We start from the raw sequence: 24,528 nt of genomic DNA on the forward strand, positions 1-24,528 counted from the left end.
TTTATAGGTTTTATGAAAATTAGATTAAAATAGATTTTATTGATAGACATTTTTAACATCACCTATATCTTTCATTTTATCTATTCCCCATCCCTCCCCAAAAGGCATCTTTATAATAAGCATTTTAACATAAAATATACTTTAATATATAATATAATATAATAATATATTATTTAATATAATAGCATTTTTCTAATTACATGTGCAATTTTCAACATTCATTTCCATAAGATTTCGAGTTCCAATTTTTTCTTCTTCCCTCTCCTCCCGTTCCCAAGATGGCAAACATTCTGATATAGGTTATGCATGTGCAATCATGTAAAATGTATTTCCATATTAGTCGTATCGTGAAAGAAGAAATAGAAGAAAAGGGGGAAAAACTATGAAAAAAATCAAAGAAAGTGAAAAAAGTATATTTTGATCTGCATTCAGGTTCTATCAGTTCTTTCTCTGAATGTGCATAGTATTTTCCATATGATAAGGAATTTTTAAGAGGAAGAAAAAAAACAGTAAAATTAATATATTGAGAATATACACGTATAGCTTATATCCGATTGCTTACTAGAATGGTGAGGGGGGAGGTAAGGGAGGGAAGGAGGGAGAAAAAAACAGTGGAACTCAAAAATCTTACAAAAAATGAAAATTGAAAACTATCTTTACATTTAATTGGAAAAATAATATAATATTAAAATTAAATTAAAAAAACAAAAAATATATTGAAAAAGTCTGATCTTATTTCTATGCAGGATTTCTTACCCAGGAGCCTTCACCTCTTCAAAGAAATGGGAGAAAGTTTTCTTAAATTTCTTCTTTGAGACCATGCTTAGAGTCTCGGACTTGGAATCTGAACCAGTCTCACCCTAGACGTCCTTCTCAGGAACCTGGGTGGGGGAAGGAGAATTTGGGGTCTAGAATGTCATACCTAGAGCAACCTTGATCTCAAATCCTGTCCTAACCCAGAATTCAATTCTAGTGTTTTGTTTATCTTGGATTCTGAATCCCTGCTTTGTTATCCTTGTGAGATGGTCTAGACCAGCACTACCCAAGAGCTCAGGCCACAATCCTAACCCTGATTCAATTGAAATTATTTTGGCAAGTACTTATTAAACATCTACTGTGTATAGAGCTTTATCCTCAGGGTGGAATACTAGCTGACATTTCCATAGGCTTTCAGGTTTATCAGGTACTTCGCACATATCATCTTCTTTGGTCCTCACAGTGACAGAGAATGGATTACTATCCCCATTTCACAGGTGAGCAAATTGAGGTTCCGAGAAGGAAAATTGCTTGCCCCATGATCACCCAGGTGGCCTCAGTTTCCCTTGATTTTGCAGTCCTTGCTGGTCCATGCTGGAAGCTCTCTCCAGGATCTAAAGCCAGGAATCCGACTTCCCTTGAGATGTCTATTGGCATCAGAGGCCTTGAGGTCCCCCAAGTGTCTGTGTTGGCCCAGACACCCTCCTCTCCCAACTCACACCTTCCTCCCTCACCCCAGATTCAGGTCATCAAGATTGAGACGGAGGACAATCAGGAAACACGATCAGCCAAAGATGCCCTGCTGCTCTGGTGTCAGATGAAAACAGCGGGGTAGGGGCTCCCCTGCCCTCTTCTGGGACCCCCTCCCCTTCTCAGAGTATGGAAAAGTCTTCCGGTGGGAAGAGAGGGTGGGAGCTCTGGGTGGGGAGGCAGATGGAGGCTGGGTGTGCATGGGTGGGCAGAAGGTGCCTGATGGGTGAAGTGACCCCTTTCTGCCTTCCTCTGTCTTTCTGACTCTCCTTTTTTTCTGTCTTTCTCCCTTTCCCTTTCTCTGCTTCTCTGCATCTCCTGTCCCCTTTCCACATATCCATTTCTTTCACTTTGTGCTTTTCTGTCTCAATTGCCTTTTTTTCCCCCGTTCCCCTTTTCTGTGGCTCTTGGTCTCTTGGAACTGGGGTCTTTTTCTTTACATTTCTTCTCCGTCTCTCTCTGTCTCTTCTCTATCTCTTTCTGTCTCTTATTTCTCTTTTTGTCTCTATCTCTGTTTCTGTCTCTCTCCTCCCTCTGTCTCTCTGTTTCCCTGTCTTTCCCTCTTTCTCTGTCTCTTTCTTTGTCTCGCTGTCTCTCTCCCTCTCTCTCTTTCTCTCTCTGTCACGTTGACATCAATCACCACTATGTTCTTTCCCTGAACTTCTCTCTTTCCTTGAATTTTCATTGCTATCTTTCCATCTGCCTATTTGCTTCTCGGTCGCTTGTATCTGTGTGTCACACACGCCCCTCCCCCTCCTATCCACCCTCAGTTACCCTGAGGTGAACATTCAGAATTTCACTACTAGCTGGAGGGATGGCCTGGCCTTCAATGCTCTCATCCATCGACACAGGTAGATGCCTTGTCCCGGTTCCTGCCTCTGTATACAGACATATGGAGACACAGCTCTGCCCCCCGCCACGCCCCTTGCCCCTTGCCCTGGCGCAGCGTTCTCTCCCCCTCGGCTGGGAGCTATTCCGGGGGCTTTCCTGCCCACACCCCTCTGCTTTTACTGCCCTCCCCTCTCTGTTCACATCCCCAGGCCAGACCTAGTGGACTTCAGCAAACTCACCAAATCCAATGCTACCTACAACTTACAGCGGGCGTTTCACACTGCTGAGCAGCAGCTGGGCCTAGCCCGTCTACTTGACCCAGAAGGTGAAATTTCTTCTCCGGCTGCCCCAGAATCCCCAGGATCCTTACTTCCACTTCCTCATATCCTAGCTGTAACCCCCCGGAAATCAAAACAAACTGTCAGAGCTCAAAGCACCGTCAGAACACATATGTGTGCTGACAGTTATATGGACCTTAGGGCTGGGAAGGATTGTTTATGTATAAGTTGAAGGCCAGGAAGGAAAAAGCAACCTTAGAGGAAGATTGGAAGCTAGGGCAGGGACACAGCCTCCGAGCCAAGGAAACTTTTTAAGGTGCTAAAGTCCAGATAATAGAAGTATATACAGTGTGATTATCTTTATCTATATCTGAATACACACAGACAATTTGGTGTCTAACAGTAGCTATTTCTGGGGTGGGAGAGTGGGAAGGGAAGGGAGTTTTTAAAAAAGTAAACAAACAGAAATTCATGGTTTTGTAGTGAATCCTCTTTTTAGTTTGTGCTCTGTACACGGAAAAGTCTTTGGTCTTGATGTATTTGAATTCAAAACGAATAAATTTTTAAGACCCTAAAGTCCAGAGAAGGCGCTGACCTGGAATGCTAGAAGGGAACTTCCTTTAGTGATATCATTTTAAAAAGGAAAAAAAAAAAAAAGAACGGAGGTAGTTTACTCCCTAGATCCTTAGTCTCTACACTTGGTGCTATTTCAACAATGGAAATTAATAGCATTTGGTTCAATCCCCTCAATGATGGGACTGGAACAAGACCAGTGTTTTACTGGAATAAGGAACTCCCAGGTCAGGAATCTCCCTCCACTAACACATGGCGGCACTTTCTTGGACCTTAAGGTCTTAGAGAGAGGTTAGACTTTCCTAGGTTCTCCAGCCTGTTTGTGTCAGGAGACTGGAACCCATCCTTCTGGCTTTGGAGCCATCTTGTTATCTACTGTTATGACTTATTCTTCCCCCACTCCATCCTCTTTCCACCCTCCCCCCCAAAATAGGTCTCTAGCACTTTCCCAATATCTGGTTACCAGTTTGCCTTTTTTTTCCCCTGGGCCCCAGAGTCCCCAGCTTTGGTACTGCCTTTTTTCTCCCTCCTACTCCCATGAGATCACCTCAGCTCAAAGCATATTCCTCTCCCACTCTCCAGATGTGAACATGGAAGCTCCAGATGAGAAATCCATCATCACCTATGTGGTCTCCTACTATCACTACTTCTCCAAGATGAAGGCCCTGGCAGTTGAGGGAAAGCGGATAGGGAAGGTACCCGACTTGGTGGGCAGAGCAATGACAGACGTCTTAGAGGACCTCCTTAAGTCCTTGCTGACCTTGTGCCCTTGCCGGGGTTAGGTACTGGACCAGGTGATAGAGATCGGGAAGATCATGGAGCGTTACGAGGAGCTGGCTTCGGAGCTCCTGGCCTGGATCGAAAGAACCGTGGCTCTCATCAGCAACCAGAGGTTTGCCAACTCTCTCAGCGGCGTCCAGCAGCAGCTACAGGCTTTCACGGCCTACTGCACCCTGGAGAAGCCCATCAAGTGAGGAGCGCCCGGAACTGGAGAGGGCTGGGATGGCGTCAGCGGGAGAGGCTGGAGAGAGCGTCGGAGTAGGGCGGGAGGGTGGTGGAGAACGTAAGTGGTCTTGGTGGTGGGGGAATGGTGTCGGAGCAAACTGCCAAGGGACAGAGGAAGGAGGAGGATGTGCGGGACAGATGGGCTGTTGGAGAGAGAACCAGCGGCCAAGGAGCCCTGCCTCGTTTCCCCTTCCCTGGATTTCAGATTCCAAGAGAAAGGGAACCTGGAAGTTCTGCTCTTCAGTATTCAGAGCAAACTTAGGGCCACCAACCGGCGTCTCTATGTCCCCAGAGAGGGCTGCAGCATCTCGGACATCAACAAGGTTTTGAGACGGCGCGGGGTGGGGGGAAGACTGCCTGGGTCTGTGATGGTGTTGGGGCAGTGACTGGGTTTCCGAGAAATCGAGAAGGGGGAGACAGACTTCCGGTTGAGGGTGACGGTGATGGGGGATGTTGAGTGTGGGTCCGAGAGGATTAAGAGGTTGGATGTGGAGGTTTAAGAGAATCTGGGTTTGAAGGAGGATGGAGGGACAGATTTGGGGAGGGAAGAGGAATTGGCCTGGGTTTGGGATGATGAAGAAGGCTGATTTAGGATAGAGGGGCGAAGTTTAGGGGACTGAATTTGGAACTGAGTTTGGAGGACACGGCTGGGTCTGATCACGGAAGGGGTTGAGATCCAGTTCCACTCTCCTAAATCCCTAGGCTTGGACCCGACTAGAAAAGGCAGAGCATGAGCGGGAGGTTGCTCTTCGAGGAGAGCTCATCCGGCAGGAGAAACTAGAGCTTCTGGCTCAGAGGTTTGACCATAAGGCAGCCATGAGGGAGAGCTGGCTTAGCGAGAACCAGCGCCTCGTGTCCCAGGTGAGCGGGCAGGATAGGGAAAGCTTCTGGGGGTGACCAAGACGGGGGAATGGCCAGATCCCCAGCCCTCCATCCCATGCCATCCCTTCCTTCTCTGCACCCAGGACAACTTTGGGTATGACTTGCCGGCGGTGGAGGCGGCCATGAAGAAGCACGAAGCTATCGAAGCTGACATCTCGTCCTACGAGGAGAGGATCCAGGCCGTGGCCGACCTGGCCCAGGCGCTGGCCGGGGAGGGCTACTACGACGCGCGGCGCGTTGCCGCCCAGCGCGACAGTGTCCTGCGCCAATGGGAGCTGCTGACGGGGCTCGTGGGAGCCCGCAGGACTCGGCTGGAGCAGAATCTGGCCTTACAGAAAGTCTTTCAGGAGATGGTCTATATGGTGGACTGGATGGAGGAGATGCAGGTGCCCAGGACCGGGGACCAGAGGAAAATGCTCTACAGAGGCAGAGATGGGGAGGGACAGAGATAGAGACAGAAACAGGCAGAGAGACACAGAGAAACACATATAGAGAGACACAGAGATAGTGGGACAGAGAGACACAGAAAGTCAGAGGGAGAAACAGAGACAGACACTCAGATGGAGAGAGAGAGAGAGAGAGAGAGAGAGAGAGAGAGAGAGAGAGAGAGAGAGAGAGACACAGACACGGGGCAGAGGGAGAACAATAGGGACACAGAAATAGGATCAAGAGATAATTATGTAGCACAGTCAGATTTCCACCTCATCCAAGGAAATAGTCACCTAGAAGGGATCCCAGACTTCTGATTTGGGATTAATGTTGGCAAAGCCCTTTGCCGCTGTGCCTCACGCAGCTGTGAGCTGCCTATTTTACTAAGGAAACGGAGTCGCCCGTGACCCGACAAGGAGGATGTCTCAGAGGCAGGTTTTGAACAAAATCCTCATCTGGGTCATCTACACCAATGTGACTCTCATTTAAGAATGGAGATTAAGGGGGCAGCTGGGTTGCTCAGTGGTTAGAGCACCAGCCTTGAAGTCAGGGAAACCTGAGTTCAAATCTGGTCTCAGACAATAATTCCTAGCTGTGTGACCCTGGGCAAGTCACCTGATCCCAATTGCCTCAGCAAAGGGGGAAAAGAAAAGAATTGCGATGAGGAAATTACAGAGAAACTGGGACAGATGCTGGGAGATTCAATTCAGTCCAAGCACCAATCAGCTGACAATATGATGCCTTGTGTTTTGTAACAAGATTTTTTTTAATTACTTGGTTCCTTAGCTAAGAGACACACAGATGGGGAGAGTGGCCGGGAGGCTGAGTCAGAAAGACAAGAACTGGAGCTGTTTATCGTGGGAAAGAAAAGAGCTTTTTGGGTGTGAGGCAAGAGGGGTTAAACGACTTGCCCAGGAACCTGGTACCTGAGGTCAAATCTGAACTCGGGCCCTCCTGACCCCAGCGCCAGTGCTCTCTCCACTGCACCATCCAGCCGCCCCTAGCTCCAGGCTTTTTCCACTTTACCCCAAGGGACAGAGCTAGTGACAACTTTAGGTTTGAGGAAAGATTAGAGCTGCCCACAAGCAGGATGGGACGCTTTGGAAGGTAGTGAGTTCCTCGAGACTGGCTCTCTCCAAAGCAGGGCCCGGCTGTGCGCTAGGGGAGGGTGAGACCCCCCGGGCTGACCGGGTTCCTTCAGTAAGTGCCCTGCGAGGCTCTTCTGGCCTCTGAGAATGTGGGAGAGACAACAGGGCAGCCAGAAGAAAGGAAGGTGGGAGAGGAGGAGCTGGGAATGGCTGAGCCCCGTGTCCTTCCCTCTGTCTCTGCCAGGCCCAGCTGCTGTCCAAAGAGTGCGGCCAGCATCTCCTGGAGGTGGAGGACCTGCTGCAGAAACACGGTCTGCTGGAGGGGGACATCACGGCCCAGAGCGAGCGCGTGGAGGCGCTCAACGCCACGGCCCTGAGATTCTCCCAGCTACAGGGTACAAGGCCAGAGGGGGAGGGCGACTAGGTGGTGGAGGGGCTAGATCGCAGGGAGGACCCGAGTTCAGATCTGGCTTCAGACACTTAGCACTTCCTGGCTATGTAACCCTGGGCAAGTCATTTAATCCCAATCGCCTCAGCAAAAGATAGAGGGATGGGAAGGGCTCCCCCTGGGCATGGGAAGGCAGGAAGAAACTCCCAAGGTGGGATCAGAAGGACTCCCAGGGGTAGCGGGACTGCTGGGTGAGGGGTGGGGGGTCAGGATTAGTACAGTCTCCTGGACTTGGAGGGATCACAAATGAGGAGGGCAGGTAGGAAGTCCTTTCCTTGTAGAGTGCACTGCCCGGAGAGGTGATGAGCTCCCCATTCCTGCCAACCTGGAATGATCAGGCCTGGAAGGGACCTTAGAGATAGCATTTGGTTCAGTCCCCTCATTTTGCAGATGGGGAAATTAAGGCCCAGAGATGGGAAATCACTTGCCCAAAGTCACCGGCTCAGTGGCAGAGCTGTTTTGAAAACAGGGATTCTGCCTTCCAATCCAGTTTTCCCTTCTCTGCATCCTAGTCCCCAGCAGAGATTGAAATCTGTGTCCCCTACCCTGCCCCCTACCCCATCCCCCCACCCTGTGAGCCTCAGTTTAGTAAGTTTTTATTAAGTACTTGCAAGGCCCCATGCTAGGGCCTTGAAGAGAACCTGGGCATCTCATACTATGAACACTGTGGCTGGAGGAATGGAAGCTTCTATCCTAAAGTGCAGGGTGGGCTGGACAGCTCCTTGGGCACGGGCTCCTTGGGCATGGGCTCCTTGGGCACCGGCTCCTTGGGCACCGCTTCCTTGAGCACAGGCTCCTTGGGCACGGGTCCTTGGGCACCACCTCCTGCTGGGCTGGGACTCCTGGGAAGGGCGGGAAGGGCCTCTGCCAGGCCCGCCGGGACATCCGAGGCAGACCCGAATGCTCTGCGCCCTTTGCCCACAGGTTACCAACCCTGTGACCCGCAGATCATCCGAAACCGAGTGAGCCACGTGCACGGCTGCCTGACGGAGCTGCAGGAGCTGGCGGGCCGGCGGCGGGCGGAGCTCGAGGCCTCCCGGACGCTGTGGGCGCTGCTGCAGGAGCTGGAGGAGGCGGAGGCCTGGGCCCGGGAGAAGGAGCACCTGTTGGAGAGCAGGGCCGGCGGCGGCGGCGCGGGCGCCCACGACCTCCCGAGCGCGGCTCGCCTCCTGGCGCAGCACCGGATCTTGCAGGGGGAGCTGGGGGGGCGGCGGGCCCTGCTGCAGCAGGCCCTGCAGCGGGGCGAGGAGCTCACGGCCGCCGCCGGCGGGGACGCCGCGGCCTTGGGGCTGCTGGAGCGCGCCGCCGGAGCCCGGCGGCGCTGGCAGCGGCTGGAGGAGGCGGCGGCCCGGCGCGAGAGGCGGCTGCAGGAGGCGCGGGCGCTCCATCAGTTTGGAACGGAGCTGGACGGGCTCTTGGCCTGGCTCCGCGATGCCTACCGACTGGCGGCCAGTGGGGACTTTGGACACGACGAGGCATCGAGCCGCCGGCTGGCGCGGCAGCACCGGGCTCTGTCCGGGGAAGTGGAGGCCCACCGCGGCGTGGTGGCGGGCCTGCGGCGCCAGCTGGCCGGCCTGGGCGGGACGGGGCGCGAGGCGGCGGCGGGGGCGGCGGCGGGGGGCGTCATGGCGCTGCAGGTGCGCGTGGTGGAGGTGGAGCAGCTCTTCGCCGAGGTGGCGGAGGTGGCGGGCCTGCGGCGCCAGTGGCTGCGGGACGCCCTGGCCGTGTACCGCATGTTCAGCGAGGTCCACGCGTGCGAACTCTGGATCGGGGAGAAGGAGAAGTGGCTGCTCGCCATGCGCGTCCCTGACGACCTGGACGAAGTGGAGGTGGTCCAGCACAGGTACCGGGGCGGGGCCCGGAGCTCCCGGGGGGCAGAGCGGGTCTCCGGGGGCAGGACGCGGCTGCCAACCAGAGCCACCCTCCCCCACGCCCCGCAGGTTTGAGAGCCTGGACCAGGAAATGAACAGTCTGATGGGCCGCGTGCTCGACGTGAACCACACGGTCCAGCAGCTGGTGGAAGGCGGGCACCCCAGCTCCGAGGAGGTGCGCTCTTGCCAAGACCACCTCAACAGCAGGTGAGCGCCCAGGCCGCCTCCAGCTCCTTGGGCGAGACCCGCCCGGGTCCCATCTTTTTTCGGTTTTTAATCTCTCCCGATGTTTTTCCCTTTTGCTCTGGTTTTTCTCTCCTAACGTGATTCCTAAAGCAATGTGTATTAAAAATAAATGCCAGAAAAGCACCAGAGTGCCCTGGACTCCTCCGTGCCAGGCCGTGGACCTGGCACCGGACACAGACAAAAAGGAGTTCATCCCTGGCCCGGAGTTACTGCTCTTCTGGAAACAGGGACACTGAGAGAAAGCCAGCAGTGAACAGTTAAAGGGCTAGGGAAGAGCTTCAAGGAAGGACATGCAATATTCCAGAGGAAGGAGGTGTGCATTGAAGGTATCCGTGAAGGAGAGAGTGGAGAGGGGAGAGGCTGGGGGTGGGTCACCGGCAGTGGAGAGGTAGGTTGGAACCGAAAGTGGAGGACTGATGTTAGGATGGGAAGTTGTATTCTATTCTAGAGGCAAGAGGGAGCTCCTGAAGGTTTCTGGAGGGGGGGAGTCAAGACCTGTAGCTTAGAACATGTGGATCTACCCTCTGACTCTAGTATTTTGTCTGACATTCTGTGCTCAAAGTTCTGTATTCTAAGTTCTCTTTTAGTTCTGAAATGCAGTGTTCTAAACTGTGTTCCAGATCTGTCTTCTGTGGTTTAAGCTTCTATCTAGATCATGATGTTCCTTATTCTAAGCTCCACTTCAGCTCTGATATTCTGTGCTCTAAGTGTCCTTCCTGCCCTGCCATTCTCTGTTCTAAGCTCCCTTTTGGTTTGTGGTCTTTTTTTTTTAATATTCTGATTCCCAATGTTTTCTGTATTAAAAATGTCATCTAGTCTGCCATTCTTTGTTCCAAATTCCCTTCCACTTCTGACATTCTATGTTCAAAGCTCCCTGTGAGCCCCAACATTCCATGTTCTGATCTCTCTTTCATTCCTCTCATTCCGTGTTCTAAATTCCTTTCTAGTTCTGACATTTCCTTTCAGTCAATTTCCCTTAAGCTCTTAGATTCTATGTTCTAAGCTCCTTTCCAAAGCTGACATTCTGTGGGCTAAGCTCCCTTGCAACCCTTGCCATTGCGTGTTCTATGCACTCTTCTGTCTAAAGTTTTGCATCTCTGTCTGATATACTGTTCCAAGCTCACTTCAAACCCCGATTTCCATGTGCTCGCTCCATTCTGGCCCCCAACATTCTTTGTTCCGCACCTCCTGTGAGTCGCCCAGTCTTCTAAGCTGCCTTTCTGCTGTTGACATTGTCACGTGATCTCCCTTCCTATTGACATTCTGGGTTCTAAGCTCCTTTGCTCGTTCCTTGTTCTAAGTTCCCTTCCAGCTTGAACGGTTCTGGATTCTGAGCTCCCCAACAGCTTTATTGTTTTATGATCCGATGACTCAGGTGGAACAGCATCGTAGAACTCGTGGAACAGCGGAAGGAGGAGGTGAACCTAGTTCTCTCCGTCCAGAATCATCTGCTGGAGTGTGCCGAGGTGAAGAGCCAGGTCCGAGAGCGCCGGCTGGCCGTGGAGAGCGCGCCCCGGGCGGGCGGGGTCCTCCAACGGCTCCTCAGCTCCCTGGAAGCCACTCTCCTCGCACTGGAGCCCAGACTGCAGGCCCTGAGAGAGGAAGGGGAGGCCCTGGTTGCCCGGTACCCAGCCCAGGCCCCCCGGCTGCAGCCCGAGATAGAAGAACTGGACACGGAGTGGGCGGCCCTGGGCCACGCGGCTCGGAACTGCGGGGAGGCGCTGGCCACTGCCAGCCGACTCCAGGGCTTCCTGCACGACCTCGACGCCTTCCTTGACTGGCTGGTGCACGCCCAGGAGTCGGCAAGCGGCGGGGGCCAGCTGCCAGGCTGCCTGGAGGAGGCCGATAGCTTGCTGAGCCAGCACGCCGCTCTCAAGGAAGAGATGGACCGGCGGGAGGAAGACTTCGGGAGGATCCAGGCCGCCGGGGACGTTCTGGCGGCCGACGGGGCCGAGCTGGGGCCCGAGCTGGTCCTGGAGGACTGGCTGCCCCACTTGGAACTGGGCTGGCAGAAGCTGCTGAGTCTGTGGGAAGCTCGCAGGGAAGCCCTGGCCCAAGCCCACGTCTACCAGCTCTTCCTCCGAGACGTGCGCCAGGCTCATGCTGTCCTCCACAACCAGGTGGGCGATGGGGGGGGATGGGCTCTGGCGGGCTGAGGGGCTCTCTGAAACTGGGCTCTGCCTGGATGGTCTCACGAGATGTGCGGGTTCCAGGGGGCAGATAACGGAGTTACAGGGGGAGTCATTGTGGGTTCCTGGGCAGGAGAGGGTGGGCAGCCTGCAGGGGGCAGGCTGAGGTTAGCCAGGGGGCTTTCGGTTATGGATCTTCTTCCCTCCTTCCTTTTTTTCCTTCCTTCCCCTGCTCCCCCAGGAGACAGTGCTGTCAGGCCTGGAGGTACCCGGAACAGTGGAGACAGTAGTGGAGGCTATCAAGCGTCACCGGGATTTCCTGACCACCCTGGAATTGAACCTGCAGAAGATCCAGCTGGCCGCGCAAGCTGGAGACATCTTGCGTAGGCAGGGAAATGCCTATGCAGAGAAAGCCCAGGAGCATGGGGCCCAGCTGCTACAAAAGTAGGGGCTCCTGGCACCTCTGCCAGCCCTGCACCCCCTGAGCAGGTCCCCTAGGGCTGGAGAGGGAAACCCCACCGGGACCCCCGACACCTAGAGCTTGCTCGGGAGGGATGTTAGGGTGCCACCGTGCTCCACCCCTGGCCAGGCTCCATCTCTGTCTCTGCCATGTCTCGTAGTCCTCGCCTCTTTGTGCCCTGTTTTTTCTGTCTCTGTCCCTTGGTTCTTTCTCCCGCTCCCCCCTTTCTTTCTGTCTCTGTCTCTCCCCCCTCTCTCTTCTCTTTCCTCCCATGTCACTGTTTGTGTGTCCTTTTCTATCTTTCCTCCACCCTGATCTCTTTCATCCTGTCTTTCATGTCTTTTCTCCTTTTTGTCCTTGGTGTTATCTCTGTCTCTTTCCCTCTCTGTATCTCTTTTCCTGTCTCTCTTTCTCTCCTTCCCTCCTGTGCTTTCTTTTCTCTCCCTCTTAGTCTCTTGTCTGTCTCTCAGCCCTCTTCTCTCAATGACTTTAGTTCTTTCCTTCTTTCTCACTGGTGTCTCTCTCTCTCTCTCTCTCTCTCTCTCTCTCTCTCTCTCTCTCTCTCTCTCTCTCTCTCTCGGCTCTTTTCTGTCTCACACCAAACGTTTGGCTTTTCTTCCCTCCCTCTGTCTCATTTGTCTGTTTTCCCTCTCTGTGTGTCTATCTCTGTCCATGGGAGAGAAATGCAGAATTCTTCACCTGTGAGATGATGTGCCTGGGATCCCCAGACGTGCCCCCATTGGGGCGCTCCCCCACCGGGCCTGGGCTTTCACTCTGGATCTGTGCCAGCGGAACCAGAGAGGGGGGAGGGGCGGCCTTGGCCCTTTGTGGTCTTCTTTGGTATTTATGGGCTCTCTATGGGCCCCCACCCGTCTGAAGTGTCCAGAATTCCTGGTTTTGACCCCAGCCTCAGCCTCCTTCCCTCGCTCTGCATCCTTCCATCATGACTACCTCTTCCTATCTACCAGTAGGGCTCTCTCGCCCTTACCCTCTCTCTGTCTCTGTCTCTCCTGCTTCTTGTCTTTGTCTCTCCCTCAATTTTCTGTCTCTAGTCAGTCTGCCTCTCCATCTCCCTTCTTTTTTGCCTCTTCAGTTTTTTTTTTTCAGTCTCCTTAGACGGCTCTGGTCTGTCTCTTCTGCTTGCTATTATTTCTTCCTGTCCCTTTCTCTGCCATCTCTGACCATTTGGCTTTCCTGCCATTTTCTCTTCACTTTCCAAACCTCTTTGTTTTATTTGTTTCCCCCTATTCCCCTGTGCCTCGTCCATCTCTCTTATCTCTTACTGCTTCTTCCATTTCTCTGTATTGGGCTCTGTCTCTGTCTCTTGATCTCTGATAGTTTCTCCCATCCCCTTTTCTGCCTTTTCTTTCTCCATCCCCCCACTTTCTGTCTCTCTCTCTGTCTCTGTCTCTGTCTCTCTCTCTGTCTCTCCCCCTTCCCCTCCCCCATTTCTTTTTCTCTTCCTGATGTCACTTTCTCTTAACTCCTGGTCTCTTGGGAAGCCGCAGCTTCCTCCTCTCCCCTCCTTTTTCTTCTTTCTTTAGCTTGGCCCCTTCTGCTTCACTGTCCCAACCCCTCTTGTACCTGTCTCTGTCCTCTTCCATTTCTTTCATCTCCGATGGCAGCCCACAGCGCTTTGTCCCCCAGCCCCGTTTCCTTCCCCTTCCTCTGCTTGCCACCCCCCTGCCCGACCCCCTGACGGTCCCCCTGGTCCCTGGGGCACCGAGCACCCCCTCCCCCGCCCCCCAGGAGCCAAGAAACTCAGCTTCGAGCCCAGCAGTGGATGCAGTGTCTCTATGACCATCTGGAGCTGCAGCATTTCCTACGAGACTGTCAGGAGGTAAGGGGGCGGGGAAGGAGGGAGAGCTTCCCCGAGGATCCCCTCAGAGCCTGGGGGTGAGAAAGGAAGAGGGCCCAGTTGGGATGAGAGGAAGCAGGGGGGAATCAAGTTTAGAATCGGGAGTTTTCTCCCTGGAATAGCCGGAAAAGAGCTGGAGAGGAGGGGGGATCGCGTCTCCCGGGGCTGCGCTGAGAGCCCAGCTTCGCCCTCCCCCCCACTCCTTCCCTAGAGTGAGGGTGGGGGTGCAGGAGGGGATTTAGAGAACTGACTACACCGCCAGACGGCGCCATCATCCCATGCTTCTCCGAAGATGGCTGGGAGGCGGGGCTAGGACGGTGTCCCGGCAACTTGGTTTCCTAGCAACGCAGACCCCGCCTGCGCGTGTGGCAGCGGAAGCACGCGAACCTGAGGGGAGGGACGAGCGCCGGCGGGGAAGCGAGAACAAGCTGAGAGGTGGGAGGGGCTGCACCGAGAGCCGAGCACCGTGACCTCACGGGGGCGGGGCGCGAGCGCGAGGAGATGCATCCTCCCTCCTTTTCCCCCCTCTCCCCGTTCCCCTAACATCCTAGGGAAGCTCTTCCTCCCCCCCTTTTTGTGCTCCGCCCCCCAAGGAGGAAATGAACTAGGGTTAAAGTTGGAGGATTTGGGTTCAAATTTTACCCCCGAAGCCTAATACCCGCGTGACCTTGGGCAAATCTTTTAACCTATTTAGACCTCAGTTTCCTTATCTGTAAAAGGAGGAGATGAGATGAACTCGAAGGCTCCTCCAACACTAAATGGATGAACCATCCTCCAGCTCCTTGTGCTCCCCTTCCGTCCTTCTCCCACCCCTACCTTTTCCTAGCTCTGTGACCTTGGGTAAGCCTCTTGACCTTGTGAACCTTTTGCTCTTCTGTAAAATGGGGCTAATCCTTCCCAAGGCTGCGAGGAGGCTCCTTAGATGGCGCATATCAAAAGCTCCGGGGATCCCTAAATGTCAGCTCTTCCTGCGGGGACCCTCGATCCTGCCTCAGGATTCGGAGGCTTCCCCCTCCCCCATCTCCAACTCACTGTCCTTCAATCCTCAGCCTTCCCCCATCCCATCCCCTCTCTCCATTTTCCCCCCCAGCATCCCCAGTCTCTTTCCGTGTCCTAAACCTTCCAGCCTCTACCACTTCCCATGACTCCGCTCACCCCCTTCCTCAGCCTCCCCCATCCCCTCTCCATTTATTCCTCCCCAGCATTCCCAGCCTCTGTCCTCCTCCGAAACCTTTCCTGCCTCTACCCCTTCCCTCTTCCCTGTCTCCGCTCACTCTCCGTCCTCCGTCATCAGCCTCCCCCATCTCCTCTATCCGTTAATCTCCCTCCAACATTCCCAGCCTCTTTCCTCACCCCCAACTCTTCCTTCCTCTACCCCTTTCACCTTCCCCCTCTCCGTTCACTTTCTATCCCATCTTGTTCCCTCCACCCTAAACCTCCCCCCCCCCCATCCCTTCTCTCCATTTATTCCCCCTCCCCGGAGTATTTCCCGCTTCTTTCCTCATCCCAAAACCTTCCTGCTTCTACCTTTTCCCTCTTCCTTTTCTCCATTCTCCATACTCGACTCCCTTCCCACCCCAACCCATCCCGTCTCTCCATTTATTCCTCCCGCCCCGGGACATTCCCATTCTCTTTCCGCGTCCTAAACCTTTCCTGCTTCTACCCCTTCCCCCTTTCCTTCACTATCGCCTCGAGGCTCCTTCCACCCTCCTCCGCTGGGTCTGCCCAGTGCGCGCACCCTAGGAGACATGAAGGTGGGGGAAGGGGGAGGCTAATCAGCGCACTTGCGGGACCGCGGTTGCGGGGTGGGAAGGGGAGGGGCGGCGCGGATGCGCGCGCGCGCCGTGGTTGTCTGTGCCCATTGCTGCAGTGGCCCAGGGAGCGCCGCCCGCCGCAGGTACTGCGCGCCGCCTCTGGGCTGGGGGCGCGTAGAGGAGGGGGCTGGAGCGCGCCCCCGTGAAGGACGGTGGGGGTGGGGGAGGAGAGAGAGCGCGTGCGCCCCAAGAGGGCGGGAAGGGGGTATTCCCCCCCATAGAAGAGGGTGCTGTCCTTGGTCCTGAACCTGCGGGGGGTGGGGAACAGGACTCGTGACTGCACTGGTCTCTAGAGGCGGGGGAGGGCAGCTTTTGCTGGGATAGGCCCCTGGGGAGGGGGTAGCTTCTTACTCAATTGGGCCCCTGGGAGGAGGGGGTAGCAGGCCATCAGATTGGCCCCTGAGAACTATCCGTGGTTCTGAAGCGGCCCCGGGGTAGGGAAGACCGGCCTTCTAATCTCTTCCTGGGGAAGGTGTCGTGAGGTTTATGGGGGATGGTGGTGATTGTGAATTGTCTTTGGTGCGTATGGCGTTTAACTGGCCTGGACCGGGGAGATTCCTGGGCCTGGCCTTGGCAGTGATGTTTGTGGTAGTGTTTGGGGGGACAGGAGGGGGAACTGTGACTTATTTTCCCTGAAAGTGATGAACTGGATTTGTTTCTGTGCTGTGGTTGCCTTTTTTGGGGGGAGGGGGTGTCTGACTGTCTTTGTCTGATTGAAGTGGCTCTGATTAGGAGTTATGATTGACTTGGGGGGGGTTCACATGGACTGAATGGTTCTTTGATTTTTTAAGTGGAGAAGCATGATGTCTAGTGTTCCCTTGGTGGTAGTGGTGGTGGGAATGGAGATCTGCTCTAAATCTAGCCATAATTTGATGGAAGGCTGGTGACTGGCTTTGCCTGGAGTGACAATCTAAGTCTGGCTGTGACTGAGGAGAGGTTTGCTTGGGGGTCCTGGAACTGGACTTAGCTTTAGGTCGACATTGTAATTCATTCTTCCTGGGCTGTGTCTGCCCCTATATATATTTGTATTTGTGCTTGGGGAGCTGCTTTGTCTTGGAAGGGATCTGGATCTCACCGATTTGTTTCCATTTGAGTGGGGGGGAGACCAGGCTGAGACCTAGATTTCTTTTTGCTTTTATGGGGAGAGGAGTATAACTGAATTGGCTGGGTGGGAGATCTGGATCTGAAAGCTACCTCCCCCTCCTCCTTTTTTTTTTTTTTTTTTTTTTTTTGAGAATGAAGGACTTGTAGTTGGCTTTGATCCTAGGGCATTGGCGGGGGGCAGGTAACTGTGGTACCAAATCTGTTTAGACACTCAGGGTGCTTTCTTGTTGGAGGGATGGCATTGGTTCCAGGATGTGAGGGAATGTGCAGTCAGGGATGGTGGGGGGGAGGCTGGAGTTGGTTTGTTCCTGGAAGGGCCGTCTTCGGCCAGCTGCCCCCCTTCAGATTTAGGAAGAATGGAGGCACCTCTGCCATCATCCTGCCACTCTGGGAAAGAGGAACGGGGCACAGAGGACCTTTTCAAATCTGTTTTAGAAAGCAGTCTTACAAATTCTACACCTTGTTCCCTTGAGTCAGGGGGAAGAGGACAGAATAAAACTTGTGGGGCCTCAGTGGGGGATTTAGTGTGGAGTGGACAGATGGATAAGGAACAGAGTGCTAGGTCTGGCTGCCTCTGGGGAGCTGTGGGCCCCTCACCAAGGATTCCCCATCCCCCACCCTGCTTGTGTACAGCTGGATGGCTGGATTCATGAAAAGATGCTGATGGCTCGGGACAGCACTCGGGAGGAAGGCCACAAACTCAGGAAGCGATGGCTCCGGCACCAGGCCTTCATGGCCGAGCTGGCCCAGAATAAGGAATGGCTGGAGAAGATTGAGAAGGTGAGCAGGGGAAGGGCCTCATCATGCTCCCAAAGCATCGTTTCCCTTACCTAGCTCCTGGGCTTACTGGGAGCAGTTGTTATTGAGAGGTGAAGGGCAGAGCTCTGAGTTGGAATCCTGTTTTCTATTATTTGGGTGACTTTGCACAAGTAACTTTCTATTTCTGGGCCTCAGTTGGTTCATTTGTGAAAATAATCCATGATCTTTAGGCTCCCTCTCAGCTCTAAAAGGGATAAATCCTTCCTAGGCTGAGCTTTGGGATAGAATCTACCAGCAGAGGGCCCTGGGGGAACAGACTCCATAAAGCCCTTTTCTTCTCTCCCTGCATGGTCCTGAGGCTGAGGGGGGTGGGGGTGGCACATGTCTCCCAAGCATAGCATTCAAAAATGGGAAGGCCTGGACTTAGCTGAACTCTCCTTCCCTCCCCCCCCCCCACATCTGTCTCTCTCTCTTCTCCTTTCTGTGTCTCTTTCTGTCTCTCTCTTTCTCTCTGTCTCTGTCTCTCTCTGCCTCTCTCTGTCTCTCTCTCTCTCTGTCTCTGTCTTTCTCTCTCTCTCTCTCTTTCTCTCTCTCTCTCACACACACACACACACACACACAGAGAGAGAGAGAGAGAGACAGGCAGGCAGACAGGCTCCTCTAACCCCAGTGATGTAGGATGGAAGGGAGGAGGGTGAATGCCCTTTCTCCTCAACTTCTGGTTAAGCCCCTCCCAAATCAGGACATCAGGAGGCTTCCAGAAAACACACTGAGTTCTGAGGCTGCCTTCAGAATTTGGCCTCATCCCTGGCAGGCCCCAACAGAATCCTTGGATTCAGCCCTCAGACCCTGCTCTCATGGGATCAGCCCGAAACTGAGCTGACATCTACTGGAGTTAGGACCCCCCAGATCAGGTCTCTGGGCTTCCTGAATTTGATCATTTGCCCCACCTTGATGACAACCCACTTCTTGTCTCCGTGCATACCCGTGCGTCTGCCTTTCCCCATGTTATTTGCCGTCTTTCCTCCTGGGTCTCCCATGGCATTGTTTCCCTGTGTGTCGATCTGTTCCCCCGTGTCTCTTCCCCCTGTGTCTCCCTCTGCCTGTTTCGGATCCCTTTTCCGTGTCTCTTTTTACCTCCCCTGCTGGGTCTCTGTCCCTGTGTACCCCATGTTCTTCCTTGAGTGTGTCTCCCATTGCACCTGTGTCACCGTCTCTTTCATTTCCTGTGCCTCCTGGGTGTGTGACTGTCCTCCCTCCAAATGTATGGGTCTGTGTTTCTTATTACACGCATCCCTTTTCTTCTCCACTTTTGTGTCTGTCTTCATTGGTGTGTGTGTGTGTGTCCCTGTCCCTCCCCACCCCCTTCCCATCCCTCCCCGTGTACATATCTGTCTTTTGCTGGGTCTCTCTCACCCCTGCTTGTCTCCCGGGGCAGGAGGGCCAGCAGCTGATGCAGGAGAAGCCCGAACTGGCGAGCTCTGTCCAGAAGAAACTGGGAGAGATCCGGCAGTGCTGGGCCGAGCTGGAGAGCACCACCCAGGCCAAGGCCCGGCAGCTGTTCGAGGCCAGTCAGGCCGACCAACTGGTCCAGAGCTTTGCTGAGCTGGACAAGCGGCTCATGCACATGGAGAGCCAGCTGCAGGGCGTGGACCCTGGGGGAGACCTGGCCACTGTCACCAGCCAGCTGAAGAAGCTGCAGGTAGGTCGGACCAAGCAGGCTGACATGGAGGGGCTGGAAAGCATGACCAGGGGCGGCGAGAGGTGATCTTTCTCAGTCCGAGGGGGTTTCTTTGTAAGTGGTGGGGACGGCTCCCGTTTCTTTGAGGGGGGCAACTATGGTTTAGTTTTGCTGAGCTTTTTTTGTTCTTCTTGATCACATTTTCTTCTTTATTTAAAAGATACTCTGGTAAGAGGGAAGGGAAAGAATACATTGGGAAATGTAGAAGATGTAAAATCAAATAATGATTCTTTTAAATAATAATTGCTAGCATTTATCTGGCATTTTAAAGTTAATATGTATTATCTACTTTGAGTTTTAAAATAGTCTCCTGGGGAGGTAATTTTATTATACCTATTTTACAGGTGTAGAAATTGAGGCTGAGAGACGTTTAGTGAGACTTGGTCAGAGTCATATAGCTCATAAATGTTTGAGGCAAGTCTTCTTCACTTTAATTCCAAGCTCTATCGTAGCTAACTTTAAAAACCACGACGAGACAAATGCAGCCTCTCTTCGCCCAGAAGAAACCAGAGCATGGGCTTATTAGAGAGCGTGATCTAGACTGTGAACGTTACCAGCCATTCTCTTCCATGCTGGTGTATCAGGACGGGTCAGGGCAGCAGGAGGGGTGCACAGATTGGGAAAAGGGGGTGCCAGAGAGAATACAGGCTTCCCGGAAGACAGGGATTCAGAAGGAAGAGAGCAGGAGATGAGGCTGGGGGAGTTTGATGTTTTAATCATTTATTCACCAGCAATTCTGTTCATTCACCATTTATTAAGTGCCTACTGTGCGCAGGGTTGTGTGCCAAATGCTAGGGATACAGAGATGAAGATAAGATGGTCCCTGTTCTCAAGAGCTTTGCATTCTAGTGAGGGGTGAGGCAACATATAAACATACAGAGTGTGAGAGAGAGATTCCTATATGTGTATATATACCATATACGCAATATCTTATAGATGACATTATTTTGTATATATTATATAATAATATACATATTATTTGTAACCTAATAATCTAATAGATCGAGCAATTGAGAAGTCATTTGCATAGAGAAGATATTTGTTAAATTCTTGGGATTTGATGAGTTCACTAAGAATATAGAGAAAATAGGCCCCAGAATCTTGGTGGACCCCCATAGTTAGGTCAGTGGGATGGATATGAATCAAAGGAGACCGAAAAGGATTAGCTAGACAGATGGTAGAAGAACCAAGATAGGGAAAGATGATCAGCCATGTCAAATGTCAATGTGAGCATATACATACATATGTGTGTGTATGTGTGTGTATGAGAGACAGAGAGACAGAGACAGAGAGAGACAGAGAGAGAGAAAGAGAATGGGAAGGAGGGAAAAAGACACATACACACAAAGCAGAGAGAGGAAGGGAGGGAGGAAGAGAGGCACAGAGACAGAGACAGAGAGAGGGAAGGAGGGAGAGAGAGAGGAAGAGAGAGACAGAGACAGAGAGAGAGAAAGGGAAGGAGAGAAAAAGACACATACACACAAAGACAGAGGGAGGGAGGGAGGGAGAGAGAGAGGAAGAGAGACAGAGAGACAGAGACAGAGAGAGAGACAGAGACAGAGGGAGAGAGACAGAGACAAAGAGAGAGAGAAAGGGAAGGAGGGAAAAAGACACATACACACAAAGACAGAGGAAGAGAGGGAGAGAGAGAGAGGAAGAGAGACAGAGAGACAGAGACAGAGAGAGACAGATACAGAGACAGAGAGAGAGAGAGACAGAGAGAAAGAGAATGGGAAGGAGGGAAAAAGACACATACACACAAAGCAGAGAGAGGGAGGGAGGGAGGAAGAGAGGCAGAGAGACAGAGACAGAGAGAGGGAAGGAGGAGAAAGACACACACACACACACACACACACACACACACACACACACAAAAGCAGAGGGAGGGAAGGAAGGAGGGAGAGAGGGGGGAGAGAAAGAGACAGAAACATGGAGAGAGAGAAAAAGGAGGAGGAGGAAATGATGATGATGATGATGATGGAAGAAGAAAATGGGCCCGACTCTGTCTATGCAGAAGGGACACAAAGACAAAAATGAAGCCTTTGAGGAGCTTATATTCTATTTGGGGGAGGCAGCAGATCACTGTAGATTGTTGTATGTTCTTCATTCTGGAGGATGACCATGATGTCAGAAAGTGATGCCAGGACTTGCAAGTGAACTGGATTTGAGTGAGGAAGGCCTTTTGCAAGGTGACCTGCCTCGCTTTCTCCTTTCCAATCTATAGATACATACAGAATAGACGAAGGTGATAGGTGTGGAGAGATCAGGAGCAGTTGGTGAGATCAGGAAAGGTTCTTAAGGAGCTTAATCTGAGTCTCTAAGAAAAGGATTGATTCAAGAAGCACAGACAAGGGGGTGGGGGCATTCCAGCCTGTGCACAAGCCCAGGGATGGGCCATGGGATGCTTTATGTGAAGACTAAGGCCGTTTTGATTCAACCATAGAGTGTGTGACAAACAAAACAACCAAAACATAGAGTATGTGAAGGCAAGAAAGAGCGTAACAAGGCCAGAAAAGTAGGGTGACTAAGGTTTTAGAGGGTTTTTTTTAATAATTATTTTTTTATTTTTATTAATTAATTTATTTTTTGGTTGGTTTTGGAACGCAGGCATTTTGTTTTATTCTAAAGGCAAAAGGAGCCATTTGGGATTTATTGAGAAGGTTCCTAATGTGGTCAGATCTTTGCTTTGGGAAAATATCTTTGGCAGCTGCGAGGAGGACGGATTAGAGGGAAGCCACTTGAAGCAGGGAGGACTTTAAGAGGCTAGCATAATTACTGAGGCCAGAAGGATGAGAACCTAAATTAGGGTGTTGATTGTGTGGGTGGATGTGGGAACAGATGTGACACGCCGTTAAGATGTTGGCAGCAGATTGGACGTGTGGGGTGAGAGAGAGAGGAGGGTTGAGAATGATACCGAGGTTGTGAACCCGAGGGACCGCAGGGATCGTGGCCGTCTCTACGCTTTGGGAAATTCCAGAAGAAGACAGGATTTAAGGGAAACGATGGGATTTAAGGGGAAAGACAGAGTCCTGGGTCGGACAAGTCGACTTTGCTGTGCCTGAAGACCATCCACTTTGAACCGTCCAACAGGCAGTGAGTTGGTGATGTTAGAACTCAGGAGAGAGCCTAGAATTAGATGTAGAGATCTAGGAGAAATCTGCCTAGGGCTGATCATTAAACCCATGGGAGCTAGTGAGGAGTGAGACAAGAGAAGAGGGTCCAGGAAGGACACTTGGGACACGGTCTAGTTAATGGAGATTTTAAAAGTCCCACAGAAAGGAGAACCAAAGGAGTGGAGTGTCACAAAAACCCCGGAGGATGCTACTTAGTAGCAGTTTGTAGTTAACTGTGTCCAATATCATAGAAGTGTCTCCCTTTCTATCTCCTTGTGTTACTGTGTCTATTTTTTCTTGCTTCTTGGCCCCTCTGTGTGTGTCTCTCTCTTCCTCCGATACTGTGTCCCTCTTTTCTTGCCTGGCAGCTTCTCTCTGTATATTAGGTCCATTTTTTTTTCTTGTTGCTCTGCTTCTATCTGTTTCCAGTAGGGGTCATGGGTTTCCCGGATTACAGAGAGAAACATTATATCCCTCCACAACCTGGGAAAGTCATTAGTATGTATTTATTTCAGAGTCTGTTTCAGGCCTTTTTAAAAATTATTATTATTATTCAGAGCCACAAGGGAGAGACAGAGGGATAATGGGAAATTTCGGCCCTCAAGGAGCTCCTAATCTAAGGGAGGAAAGAAGCTAACTCAGGCCCTGTATCACCTCCCTTCTGCATGAAACAGAAGTCAAGGGCAGGAGGAATTAAGAGAGGGAATGGGAGGTGATACTGGTTAGGAGGGCGGTCGGTTCAGGCTTCAGAGGGGAGGTGATCTTTGATTCCCAGATTCCTGGGAAAGGTGAGAATGAAGTCTCTGGGTTTAGAAGAAAAAAGACTGAGCACCTCAGAGCTACACAGAGCAGGGAGGAAAGAAGAGCTGATTCTTTCCCTCCAAGACTAAACTGTATGTGGCACCTTTTAGCCCACCTACAAATCTTTTCCATGTCTGCTCTGGCTCCAGCATTCCCACCTCCTCTCCCCGGCTCCGTGCGGCTATTCCTCAAGAACCAGCTCTGAGAGCCCAGAGGAGAGAGAGCTCCCTCCCTCCTTCCCCACTGAAGATATGGCTGTTGAGGACCAGGGATTTAGGCCTGTGGGGATACCAAAACCTTTTTCTTTTTCTTTTTTTTTAAATAATAGCTTTTTTATTTTCAAAATACATGCAAAAATAGTCTTCGACATTCGCCCTGGCAAAACTTTGTGTTCCAAATTTTTTCCCTCCCTTCCCCCACTTCCATTCCTTCGTCAGCAAGTGATCCAATATATATTAAATGTGTGCAATTTTTCTAAATGTATTTCCACGTTTATCACGCTGCACAAGAAAAATCAGATCAAAAAGGGGGGGGGAATGAGAAAAAGCAAAAGCAAGTAAAGAACAACAAAAAGGTGAAAATACTGTGTTGTGATCCCCCCTCAGTCCCCACAGTCCTCACTCTGGGTGTAGATGGCTCTCTCTATCACAAGTCTGTTGGAATTGCCCCAAATCACCTCATCGTTGAAAAGAGCTGCATCCATCACAGTTGATCATCACATAATCTTCTTGTTGCCGTGTACAATGTTCTCTTGGTTGTATTCACTTCATTTAGCATCAGTTCCTGTGAATCTCTCCAGGCCTCTCTGAAATCCTCCTGCTGATCATTTCTTATAGAACAATAATATTCCATAACTCATTCAGCCATTCCCCAATTGATTCCAGTTCCTTGCCGCCACCAACATTTTTGGTACATGTGGGCCCTTTCCCCTTTTTGATCCAAAGAGCATTTCTTTAGCTGCCAAGAGAGTTTGAGTCAGATGAGTGGGGCCTTTTAGGCACTTCTTCTTCTCTACAAATGGCTCCCATTTCACCACAAAGAGGCTGTAGTCTCTGGGTAGGCCTGGAGCCTGCTGGTCTACCACCCCCAGCAGAGCTGACTGGCAACTCAACTGGTCTGAGAGCCAGGGCCCCGCCTTAGCTCCCCCCAGCCAGGTACCCGGGTGTGGCCCCCCCCCTCCAGCTCTGGGCCAGCTCTGGGTGAGGCCGTTTCTGAGGGCCCTTCCAGAAAGCCGTCACTGGTTCCATCCTTGGGTAGAGCCAGGCCCCGAGGGGGCCTCGGGGTGGGAGAAGCTCGTCCTCCGATCACTCTTGGTCTCCGAGGCCCACATCCCCACTGGTCTGGAGGCTTTGGCTGTGTTTCCTCCCTTACCTCTCCCATGTTCCTATTGCCCCTCAGCCTCCCCCAGTCCCAGCCTGAGAAACTGTGCGGCCTTCGGCTTCCCCCTTGATGGCATCGTGTCCTGCCGCGTGTCTTTTTGTGTTCCCCGTGTCTGTGCGGCACAGGATGGCGCTCCGCCAGCTTCTCTTGCCTCTGGGCTTCTCTGTGAGCCTTACATCCCTTGTGCCTCAAGGCTGGTGGCCTGGCGGCCT

The 24,528-nt window shown here is 52.3% G+C and overlaps 1 protein-coding gene across 3 annotated transcripts in view; it reads left to right on the forward strand.

Annotated features, from left to right (window-relative positions):
* Window positions 1-24,528, forward strand: part of SPTBN4 (spectrin beta, non-erythrocytic 4) — a 58,361-nt gene that overhangs the window by 14,935 nt on the left and 18,898 nt on the right. The window contains exons 5-20 of one of the 3 annotated variants that reach the window (XM_051989179.1): window positions 1,496-1,587; window positions 2,277-2,357; window positions 2,547-2,662; window positions 3,771-3,883; window positions 3,971-4,158; window positions 4,399-4,516; window positions 4,896-5,054; window positions 5,159-5,461; window positions 6,837-6,987; window positions 7,965-8,883; window positions 8,981-9,118; window positions 10,533-11,277; window positions 11,528-11,730; window positions 13,496-13,586; window positions 17,156-17,302; window positions 18,720-18,983. In XM_051989179.1, coding sequence (XP_051845139.1) covers window positions 1,496-1,587; window positions 2,277-2,357; window positions 2,547-2,662; window positions 3,771-3,883; window positions 3,971-4,158; window positions 4,399-4,516; window positions 4,896-5,054; window positions 5,159-5,461; window positions 6,837-6,987; window positions 7,965-8,883; window positions 8,981-9,118; window positions 10,533-11,277; window positions 11,528-11,730; window positions 13,496-13,586; window positions 17,156-17,302; window positions 18,720-18,983 — 3,828 coding nt within the window. Of the gene's footprint in view, window positions 1-1,495; window positions 1,588-2,276; window positions 2,358-2,546; window positions 2,663-3,770; window positions 3,884-3,970; window positions 4,159-4,398; window positions 4,517-4,895; window positions 5,055-5,158; window positions 5,462-6,836; window positions 6,988-7,964; window positions 8,884-8,980; window positions 9,119-10,532; window positions 11,278-11,527; window positions 11,731-13,495; window positions 13,587-14,508; window positions 15,359-15,419; window positions 15,502-17,155; window positions 17,303-18,719; window positions 18,984-24,528 lie in introns of those variants that run through there. The other 2 variants (XM_051989180.1, XM_051989181.1) reach the window with 2 other exon arrangements.

Source organism: Antechinus flavipes, chromosome 3, assembly GCF_016432865.1.
Source record: "Antechinus flavipes isolate AdamAnt ecotype Samford, QLD, Australia chromosome 3, AdamAnt_v2, whole genome shotgun sequence".
Lineage (NCBI taxonomy): Eukaryota > Metazoa > Chordata > Mammalia > Dasyuromorphia > Dasyuridae > Antechinus > Antechinus flavipes.